At 35.6% G+C, this 12,058-nt stretch overlaps 1 protein-coding gene across 3 annotated transcripts in view; it reads right to left on the bottom strand.

Annotated features, from left to right (window-relative positions):
* Positions 1–12,058, bottom strand: part of GFM2 (GTP dependent ribosome recycling factor mitochondrial 2) — a 63,532-nt gene that overhangs the window by 48,770 nt on the left and 2,704 nt on the right. For all 3 annotated transcript variants that reach the window (XR_010131747.1, XM_031003286.3, XM_055367823.2), the window contains exons 2-5: positions 11,070–11,156; positions 8,288–8,372; positions 6,759–6,816; positions 6,237–6,334 (exon numbers count right to left, since the gene is read on the bottom strand). Coding sequence is in view for 2 of the 3 variants with exons in the window: in XM_031003286.3 (XP_030859146.3) it covers positions 6,237–6,334; positions 6,759–6,816; positions 8,288–8,372; positions 11,070–11,132 (304 nt within the window). In the remaining variant the exon portion in view is untranslated. The remainder of the gene's footprint in view (positions 1–6,236; positions 6,335–6,758; positions 6,817–8,287; positions 8,373–11,069; positions 11,157–12,058) is intronic.

Raw genomic sequence — 12,058 nt, 5'->3', positions numbered from 1 at the left:
AGTAAGTTTTAAAAACACTTACACAGTAGTAAGCATTTTCACAATTATAAAGATCTTTATTTCACATTATCTTTATGATTATTCATATGACTAATAAAGTCAACCTTGGATCAGCAAGTTCTACAACAATCTGGATAGTTTTTAGGCTATGGTCTGAACTAGAAAAGAACTTCAAAAGATAGCCGTACAAAAACACATGGACAATCACTGCAGTCTTGCACTCAGAAAGCCCATCCTTAGGGGAAGAAGGAGAGCCCCACATCAAGGGAGCACCCCGTGAAACAAAAGAATCTGAACAGTAGCCCTTAAGTGCCAGATCTTCACTCTGACATGGTCTACCCAAATAAGAAGGAACCAGAAAAACAATTCTGGTAACATAACAAAACAAGGCTCTTTAATCCCCCCTACCAAAAATCACACTAGCTCACCAGCAATGAATCCAAACCAAGACAAAATCTAAATTGCCAGAAAAAAGAGTTCAGAAGGTCAATTATTAAGCTACTCAAGGAGGCACCAGAGAAAGGTGAATACCAACTTAAAAAAACTGTTTAAATATTACAGGATATGAACGGAAAAATCTCCAGAGAAACAGCCAGCATAAATAAACAATCACAACTTCTGGAAATGAAGGACACACTTAGACAAATGCAAAATACACTGGAAAGTCTCAGTAATAGAATTAAGTAAGTAGAAGAAACAACTTCAAAGGCCAGGTGTGGTGGCTCACACCTGTAATCCCAGCACTTTGGGAGGCTGAGGCAGGCAGATCACTTGTGGTCAGGAGTTCAAGACCAGCATGGCCAACATGGTGAAACCCTGTCTCTACAAAAATACAAAAATTAGTCAAGCATGATGGTGGGTGTCTATAATCCCAGCTACTCAAGAGGCTGAGGTGGGAGAATCGCTTGAACCTGGGAGGTGGAGGTTGCAGTGAGCCGAGATTGTACCACTGCACCTTAGCCTGGGTGACAGAGCAAGACTCCGTCTCAAAAAGAGAAGAAACAACTTCAGAGTTCAAAGACAAGGCTTTTGAATTAACCCAACCTGACAAACACAAAGAAAAAATAATTTTAAAAAAATGAACAAAGCCTCTAAGAAGTTTGGGATTATGTGAAATGAGCAAACCTAAGAATAACTGGCATTCCCAAGAAAGAAGAGAAATCCAAAAGTCTGGAAAATGTTTTTAAGGAAATAATCAAGGAAAACTTCCCTGGCCTTGCTAGAGATCTAGACATCCAAATACCAGAAGCTCAAAGAACACCTGGGAAATTCATCACAAAAAGATCATCGTTTAGGCACAGAGTCATCAGGTTATCTAAAGTCAAGACAGGAAACAATTTTAAGAGCTGTGGGGAAAAAACATCAGGTAACCTATAAACAAAAACCTATCAGATTAACAGCAGACTTCTTAGCAGAAACCCTACCAGCTAGTAGGAATTTGGGTCCTACTTTAGCCTCCTTAAACAAAACAATTATCAACCAAGAAGTTTGTATCCAGAGAAACTAAGCTTCATAAATGAAGGAAAGATATAGTCTTTTTCAGACAACCAAATGCTGAGAGAACTCACCACTAGCAAGCCAGCACTACAAGAACTACTAAAAGCAGCTCTAAATCCTGAAACAAATCCTCAAAATACACCAAAATAGAACCTCCTTAAAGCATAAATCTCACAGGACCTATAAAACAATAATACAATGAAAAAAAAAAGGTATTCAGGCAACAAATAGTGACAATAGTACCTCACATCTGAATACTAACATTGAATGTAAATGACCTAAATGTTACACTTAAAAGATAAAGAATGGTAGAATGGATAAGAGTTCACCAAGTACCTGCTGTCTTCAAGAGACTCACCTAACACATAAAGACTCACATAAACTTAAGGTAAAGGGGGGAAAAAGATATTCCAATGCTAATGGACACCAAAAGTGAGCAGGAATAACTGTTCTTATATCAGACAAAACAATCTTTAAAGAAGCAGCAGTTAAAAAAGACAAAGAGGGATATTATACAATGATAAAAAGACTAGTCCAACAGGAAAATATCGCAATCCTAAATATATATGCACATAACATTGCAGCTCCCAAATTTATAAAATAATTACTACTAGACCTAAGAAATGAGATAGCAACACAATAATAGTGGGGGACTTTAATACTCTACTGACAGCACTAGACAGGTCATCAAGACAAAAGGTCAACAAAGAAACAATGGACTGGCCAGGCGCAGTGGCTCATGCATGTCATCCCAGCACTTTGGAAGGCTGAGGCAGGCGGATTACCTGAGGTCACGAGTTCAAGACCAGCCTGGCCAACATAAAAATACAAAAATTAGCCAGGCATGATGGTGGGCACCTATAATCCCAGCTACTTGAGAGGCTGAGGTAGGGGAATTGCTTGAACCCGGGAGGTGGAGGTTGCAATGAGCCAAGATCGCACCATTTCACTCCAGGCTAGACGACACAGCCAGACTCCATCTCAAAAAAGGGACAATGGATTTAAACTATATCCTAGAACAAAAAGACTTAATAAATATTTACAGAACATTCTTCCCAAAAACTGAAGAATATATATTCTATTCATCAGCATGTAGAACATTCTCCAAGACAGACCACATGACAGGCTACAAAACAAGTCTCAATAAAGTTAAGAAAATCAAAATTATATCAGGCACTTTCTCATATCATAGTGGAATAAAACTGGAAATCAACTCCAAAAGGAACCCTCAAAACCATGCAAATACATGGAAATTAAATAACCTGCCCCTGAATGATCACTGGGTCAACAATGAAATCAAGATGGAAATTTAAAAAGTAAAACAAAAAGCTGGTTCTTTGAAAAGATAAATAAAATTGATAGACCATTAGTAAGATTAACCAAGAACAGAAAATATCCAAATAAGCTCAATTAGAAACAAAACAGGAGATACTATAACTGATACCACAGAAATACAAAAGATCATTCAAAGCTACTATGAACACCTTTACGCGCATAAACTAGAAAACCTAGAGGAGATGGATAAATTCCTGGAAATATGCAATCCTCCTAGATTAAACCAGGAAGAAACAGAAACTGAACAGAACAATAACAGTGAGAAGGAAATGGTAATTAACAAGCTGCCAACAAAAAAAGTCTAGGACCAGATGGATTCGCAGCTAAATTCTATCAGACATTCAAAGAATTGGCACCAGTTCTATTGATGCTATTCTACAGATAGAGGGAATCCTCCCTAAATCATTCTATGAAGCCAGTATCACCGTAATACCAAAAGCAAGAAAAGATACAACAAAAAAAGGAAAACTACAGACCAATATCCCTAATGAACACAGAAGCAAAAATCCTCAACAAAATACTAGCTAACTGAATCCAACAGCATACCAAAAAGATAATCCACCATGATCAGGTAGGTTTCATACCAGGAATGCAGGGATAGTTTAACATCTGCAAGTCAATAAATGTGATATATCACATAAACAGAATTCAAAACAAAAATCACACGATCATCTCAATAGACTCAGAAAAAGCATTTGACAAAATCCAGCATCCCTCTATGATTAAAACCCTCCTCAAAACTGGCATAGAAGGGACATACCTTAAAGTAATGAAAGCTAACTATGACAAACCCACAGCCAACATTATACATATATGTGTATATACATATACACATACATGCACACCACATTTTCTTTGAAAATGCATATCAAAAGCACAATGCAATACCACCTTACTCCTGCAAGAATGGCCACAATCAAAAAATAACAGATGTTGGAGTGGATGTGGGGTGGACATATACACCACATTTTCTTTATCCACTCATTGATTGGCATTTGGGCCGGTTCCATATTTTTGCGAATTGTGATGTTATAAACATGCGTGGTCAAGTATCTTTTTCGTATAATTATTTCTTTTCCTCTGGGTAGATACCAAATAGTGGGATTGCTGGATCAAATGGTAGTTCTACTTTTAGTTTTTAAAGGAATCTCTACACTGTTTTGCACAGTGGTTGTACTAGCTTACATTCCCACTAACAGTGTAAAGTGTGTGTGTATATGTATATATATATATACACACACACATATACACACACATATACACACCATGGAATACTACTCAGTCATAAAAAAGAACGAAGTAATGGCATTTGCAGCAACCTGGATGGAACTGGAGACCACTATTCTCGGATGGAATTGGAGGCCAGGATTCTAAGTGTAGTAACTCAGGAATGGAAAACCGACATCATTTGTTCTCACTCATAAGTGGGATCTAAGCTATGAGGATGCAAAGGCATTAGAATGATACAATGAACTTAGGGGACTCAGGAGAAAGGGCAGGAGGGGAGTGAGGGATAAAAGACTACACATTGGGTACAGTGTACACTACTTGGGTAATGGGTGCACCAAAATCTCAGAAACCACTGCTAAAGAACTTATGTAACCAACCACCTGTTCTCCAAAAGCCTATTGAAATAAAAAGTAAAATAAAATAAGCCTTATGGGAGAAAACTGTTAACCTAGTTGCTTTTTAGAATATAAAGTCTAAGATTATCTTTAATTATAAATATAATAAACCAGTTATGATAAAGACATAAAATTAAGGGCAATCACAAAGAAAATGTGTGTGTATATAAAAGAGAGAGAGAACATTCTACGTGGGTTCTATTTTTATATATTCAGTTTCTTGGCATCATAAGATTGTGTACATGTCTAGTTTACCTTGAGAGCAAGGTCTTGATATTCCCCTTTTTAACTGTAAATAAGTTATTGCCATGACTTTTGTAGGTGATTTTTCAGCTTAGTGACTATAATTACTGTAAAGCTTGATTTCCTTCTTGTTATAATAAACTGCATTGGTTTGAAATAAATAAGTAAAAACACATGGAATATTATTCAACCTTATAAAAGGAATCTTCACTTGAGCCCAGTTTGAGACCAGCCTGAGCAACATACTGAGGCCCTGTCTCTACCAAAAATACAAAAGTTAGCCAAGTGTGGTGGCACCTGCCTGTAGTCCCAGCTACTCAGGAAGCTGAGGCAGGAGGATCTCTTGTGCCCAAGAGTTCAAGGCTGCAGTGAGCTGTGACTGGGCCACTGCACTCCAGCCTGGGCAACAGAGCCAGATCCTATGTCTCTAAGAAAAAAAAAAAAATTAAAAAATTAAAAAGGAATCTTGACACATGCTACAACATGGATGAACCTTGAGGACACTGTGCTATGAGAAATAAACCAGTCATAGAAAGACAAATACTTACGATTCCATTTATATGAGGTACCTAGAGTAGTCAAAGTCATGAAGAAAAAGTAGAAGGGTGGTTGCAAGGGACTGGGGAGAGGGGAAAATGGGAGTTGTTTAATGGGTATAGAATTTCAATTTTGAAAGATGAAAATGTTTTGAAGATTGGTTGCACAATAATGTGAATATACTTAACACTACCAAAATAGTTCACACTTAGAAATAGTTAAGACGGTAAATTTTATGGTTTTTTAACTACAATTTAAAAGACAAAAGATAACTTGGTTAAGGATTAACAAAATCCTCTTTGATGTGAAAATTTAACTTCTGGTTACTTTTTTTGGTTCTTTTCTTCTAGAAACCAGATAACAGAGGTATGTCAACTACATTCCTAGGCAATATAACTTATGGAAAAAATAACTTCTGATTGGTAAACTAAATCTGAATTGCGAAGAACTATAAATGAATTATATATATAAGTACCTTATGGAGATACCGAACTCTGGGCTTCCCTGTGTATGGCATATACCTTAGGTGACACCTGGAAGCTATGCCTATGAAGTTATAACAAGAGACATTCATTCCTATGGGGCATGAATCTTCTAAGCTAGGGTGGCTCCTATGAATCTTGTCACCTTGCATCTTATCTATTACTCTGGAGCAGCCAAAGAAGATAGCTCCCAGATAGCTACGGGGACTGCTATAAGGACTCTACTAGAAAGAAACACCTAATGCTGGTCTGTTGGTAAGCTATGGTTCCTGTCCTGTAGCATTCTGAGTAGACGAGTGTCCAGTGGGGCCTATGATAGTCTTATAAGTCTGAATATTTAGTTGAATCTAAGAAGACCCTTTGGTGGGTATTGCAACTATCTTATCTTTAAATTGTGGTTTAGACATCAGTAGCTCTATGCCATATTCAAGGTGTGTAGGTTGACTTGTTAACCAAAATATTTTCCAATGATGCTTTTGCTAATGGGGGGGTGGGAAGAGGAGGAATCCATCCTAACCTCCCAGTGATCTTGTATATCCGGAATAGTACAATATTCTTTCTGTGGTGGTAGTTTTGCCTGCATCAATATGAGCCATAATTCCAATATTACGGATTCTGTTTAAAAGGAAAAAATAAGGTAAACTTTACTAAAATTGTAAAACCAAAGTATATATGCTATCCAAATTTCAAAGCTGGTATCTCTATAATTTATAAAACTGTGTAAAAACTAGAAAAATGGAAAACATTTAGAGTATATCCACATTACTCTGATAAGATAGCTAAGTAACAAAAGGGCTAACTACAACCTACAATTTTGAGACTATCTTATATTCATTCTATGAAAAGTGTGCTGTTGTTACATTAAAAATTTTTAGCATTAAATTGAGAAAAAATAGCTAAGATACATTATCAACATCTACTTAAAATTGGCTAGGGCAGAAAGTCATTGAAATTACAGCATTCACTCCTGTCCATCAGAAAAAACCTGTAAATTTTCGTGACAGTCTATGGAAAAGCATGATATAATGATAGTACTTACTTAGCTATGGGAGGATTGATGATGGAATGAAGGGATTTGATATCATTTCCTATTAAGCCTAATGAAAAGAAAGTTAAAATTGAACTGTTACATTTATGAAATTTTCCTTTAATTTATAAATGAAAGACTTTAAAATAACTTTAAGCAAATACTGTAATTCCAAATAAAGTAAAACTCAAGCTAAATAAATCTAAAATAAACTAAAATTTATTTCCTTGCAATGTATAAGGAAAGCTATGGATGACAATAAAACAAGGTAAAAGTTTTAAACATCAAGTTCTAGATCCTATCCTCAGAAAAATACAGATTCACCCCAATCTCTGCCACCTACTTCACTTCCATTTACAAAATTGTAGAATTAGAATAAATGCTCATAATAATAATCTTAAGGCAATGATCCTGAATCAAAGAAAAAATTTTAAATGCACAGTCCTATAAACCTGCCTTTTCCAGGGTTTGAAGAGCTAAGAGTGATCCTCATGTCAGTTGATAATGAATTATTATACAATTTGGAACTTGCCTTCCTCAGCAATCCCAGGACACAATACCTTTAAAGACAGCCTGGGAGGTTTCACTGAATAGAAGCTATAACAATTTAATACTTTTGAAAGGCCAAGCAGTATTTCTTAAATAAAAAAGTCCATATGGCTTATTCTATGCTTAATATATAGTTTACTAATATTAAGAAGTAATTTCTAAAGAAACAAGGCAGTTACATTTGTAAATTTAATTAAAACCTTCCTGTTATTTAAACCATTTCTCCCATGTTTCTATAATACAAAAAGGAGAATTTTATATTATTTTTGAAACTTCATGGTGTTTTGAAGATCAAAAGATAATCTATACTACTACAGTTAAATTCATATTAGCCAAATTCAGAGACCTAGATACACACCAATAACATAGCCCATTAAATCTGCCCTTGTAAGTCAACAGCCAATCAGTATTTTTATTCTATTATTCTCACATGACAAACACAGTAATGAGAACAGCAACAGAATTAAACCAGTTTCATAGAGTCTACCATACACTTGCTTATTTCAAACACAGAAAGGACATTCAAAAGTAAGTCAACTCCTCCACCTTCCAGCTTCTGATGCCATATATCTAACCTAAACAATCCCAAATACTTAGCCAAACTACTTATAACAATCCTCAAAATAAATTATTCTAGTAAATCTCTCTTGACAGAAAACACTTGCATAAAAAACAGAAATAAACTAGAAAAAAAAATTCACAAGAGCACTCTACAATTACACTCACATGTTAAACTTCCAAACTAGCTACTAAAGCCACCAACCTTTCCTTTGCTCAGTTCATCAGCGTGTTCCTCAGATAAGGAGCACAACTCTACTAGTATTTCCTTCTGGCACCTATCTGAACACTCCCGCCCCTAATAATCTCAAGGAAATAGCCAAGAAGTAAAAAATGGTTACAGAGCCCTAATAAGGGAGATTCTTGCAAACAAGAGAGAGAAAAGAGATAAAGCAAACAGCTTAGATAAAATTAGAAGACGCTAACATTTGTACCTGGTAGAGAACTGCAATTTCTTCCAAGCGGCACATGTGGCTTTAATCTTCTTAAACTTGCTCTTATTTTATAGCAGCATATATTCTAGTAAAGAGAAAAAGAAACTTGACTTTAATTTTATTTTAGCATCACTTATTACAGTGTTAATATTGTAATTATGCTTTGTCAGAAGATAAAATATTTTGTATAGCTTTAAAGTAGTCCTAATTTATTAACTCCAATTCTTTTAAAAAGTGACAATCCAAATATATCCTAGGGGAAAGAATAAGGATAAAATTAATACTGATTTGCTATTCTGAGCTGACCTTAAAACAATGGTTTTCCTCAACCTGCAGCATTAGCATGGGCTGAGGGCTTGTTTGAAAAACATGCTTAGGCTCCACTCCAGACAAGAGAATTAGAAACTCTTGGGGATGGAGCCAAACAATCTGTTTAAACTAGCTCTCCAGGTGATTCTAATAGCTACAGATTGAGAACCACAACCCTAAAGTTCCGAAAGTCAGAAGCTGAGAGAGTCAGAAAGGTTAAATAAGGTATCTCACCCAGGATACACCTTGGTTTTCCTCTACATCTGCTGAAAGGTCTGTAGGGGGCAATGAACTCTAAAACCATTAGTTGTTTTCAGGATTTATTACAGTTACACATTAGAATCATCTGGAAAGCTTCTTGAAGACATGGGGGTGGGGAGAGAAAATGAGAACTGGAGGAACCGGGCAGTGGCATTTAAAAAAAATTCCCAGGGTGTCTCCAATGTAGCATTCAACTGAGAATCACTGAGTTAGAGCAGATCTGCTTAAAGCCAAGCCTACCTCCTCTACCTTAGCTGCTAACCTAACCTTCTCATGTTCTCATGTAAAGGCTGAATATTCTCCACCTCGGTTTATGCCCAGACCACTGGATACACATTTAATAGCTGCCAATGTAGTTGGAATTGTTAGTGTATGTAATGATTTAAGGCCACCACAATCTGCTTTTTGTTTCATGAACTGCATATCTGTGCAATCTATATTATTTCTACATTAGTTACCAAGTTTCTGGCAATAATATGCTACTATCCTCAGAAAATAATTCCACCGCATAATGACTAGGATAAGACCCAGTGTCTATCACAGCGTGCATAGTCTGAAAGTGTCAGCAATAAAAGCACTGAAGAAAAACTGGGTAACTCCTTGGGCCACTTAATGAGATCACAAATGGAATACAGAAATATATCTTCTTCAAAATGCTGCTCAGGTGATTTTTAAAGTAGCAAAAAAAAAATTGTAGATGAATGGTAAGGCTTCTTAGCAACAACAACAAAAAAACTGTAGACGAATGGTAAGGCTTCTTAAGGGTTACAGGTTCTTCCATACAGCAGTCATACCCTATCCACAGGGGTTATATTCCAAGACCCCCAGTGGATGCCTGAAACCTCAGAGAGTACAGAACCTAATTACTGTCAATCAGAACATGGTTCTGGTCATGTCTTCTGCCCACAAATTGAATACCTTTTCCATCTTAACTAAGCTCTTATCGTGTTATGTGACCATAATTTTTGCAGTTTGAAGTGCAACAGTAAAACTAGCAAAAATGTCTTTTTCTTTCTTCACAATTTCATGGATAGAAGATTCATTCCTACCATAGATCTTAGCAACCTCAGCATATGATCTGTTTTTTTCCTTATTAAGCCAAGAATTTTCACCTTTTCACTTAAAGGGAGCACTTTATGGCTTCTCTTTGGCACATCCAAATTGCCAGCATCACTACTCTTGTGCTCTGGGACCATGATTAAGTAAAATAAAGGTTACTTGAACACAAGCACTGCAGCATCACAACAGTGAATCTGATAACCCAGATGGCTACTGACTCATGGGTGGGGAGTGTATACAATGTGGATATGCTGGGCAAAGGGATGACTCACCTCCCAGGTGGGATTAAGTGGGATGGCATGAGATTTCATCACAGTACTCAGAATGGCATACAATTTAAAACTTATGAATTATTTCTGGAATTTCCCATTTAATTTTCAGACCACAGTTGACTCTGAGCAACTGAAACAGCTAACAGCAAAACCATGAATAAGGGGAAACTATTGTACTCCCTGTTAAGTCACTGAAGATAAAAAGAAACAACCCAAACAAGCTTTAAAGTAACCTCTCACTTAGCTATAGATAAAAAGGGTATTATTATGTTTGAGGTTTAATATCTTTAAGTATACTGAAGATGTGATAGTTTAGAAAATAATTTATAGTGTTTCGAAGAGGATTCAGGAGTCAGACCAGAGCTAAAGACTAAAACAATGTTCCTGAGACAAATATCAGATTGCCGAAGAAGTTGGCTTCTAACAGCTCTGCAGAAGACAGCCAAAAGTAGTTGTATCAACCATTGTATAATTATGTTGTACTTTGATATTAAGAGAAACTTTATTTCATAAAAGTCTCAATCCGTGGATACTTAATATTACAAAGCACATTATTTGTTAGTAGTTTAAAGATGTGCATTAAGTGATGACATTCTTAGACATAAAACCCTACCCCTCCTTCAAAAACAACTGGCATTTTAGTACTCCATGAGACCAGGATTTAGCTACAGCTGTTCTTTTACTTTTAAATTAAGGTAATTTCCTCTTATATTTCTTAATAAATTAAGGTAATTACTTTCAAATTAGTTTAGCTTGAAGATTTCCAAAGGTTATGACTCAACTAAGTTTGGAATCAACAGCTGATGAGATATACTGGGCATTTTAGGCAGTAAAGGAGCTGAGGTTGTTAAAGGACATTTAATTTTATAAGAAATGCTTACATTAATATACACACTGGGTATTGTCTGATGACTCATTGCAAATATCCTCAAGTTGGTCAACATCTTGATCCTCCAAACTGTTACTGTCTGAAAAAATAAATATACAAAATCATAAAACTAAACTTACGTATTACATGTCAGCAATGCATATGTAAGTTAGACATACGTAATATGTATGGTAAAATGTATTACTTTTAAAAAGTCGGAACAATATTTTTAGCTACCAAAAATTCAATGCATCATTCAGAAAATGAAAATTCTGATTAAATATGAGAAATATGGTTTTTAGGTTTAAAATGTCCCTTATTTGTCAATGTAATGTTTAAAGAAAGATATGGCGATACAGTAGAAATCAACTTATTGAAATTACAAAACACTGTATCAACCAAAATGCATTGTTATGTAAATGTATAGAATTAAGCATAAAAAACTAAGCATCCACATATTAACTTGGTAATTTCTAATTGGCAGTAAAATTTATTGATTCATTTGTATACTCTGATTTTCCTACCATACCAAGTAAAAACTAAATCATGTAAAAAATATATAAAAGCAAGTCATCTTCCTCTCTGATTATAGAAACTAAGCATCTTTAGTTTAAAAACATTTGCTAAATATTCACTATGTTTCAAGTACAATATCAAAGCTATTAGAAATATAAGGACGCAGCTGAGACTGGGGATGCTGGGGAGACAGACAGACCATGTTAAACCAAGCTTGTCCAACCCGTGGCCTGCAGGCCACATGCGGCCCACGATAGCTTTATATGCAGCCCAACATAAATTCGTAAACTTTCTTAAAATATTATGAGTTTTTTTTAATTTTTTTTAGCTCATCAGCTATTGTTAGTTATCATTAGTGTATTTTATGTGTGGCCAAAGACAATTCTTCCAGTGTTGCCCAGGGAAACCAAAAGATTAGACACCCCTGTGTTAAACCATTGTGATCCATGTTATTAAGATATGTGAAACCTCATTACTACTCCTAAG

Source organism: Gorilla gorilla, chromosome 19 (assembly GCF_029281585.2).
Source record: "Gorilla gorilla gorilla isolate KB3781 chromosome 19, NHGRI_mGorGor1-v2.1_pri, whole genome shotgun sequence".
Lineage (NCBI taxonomy): Eukaryota > Metazoa > Chordata > Mammalia > Primates > Hominidae > Gorilla > Gorilla gorilla.
This window is presented reverse-complemented; position numbering and strand designations above follow the sequence as displayed.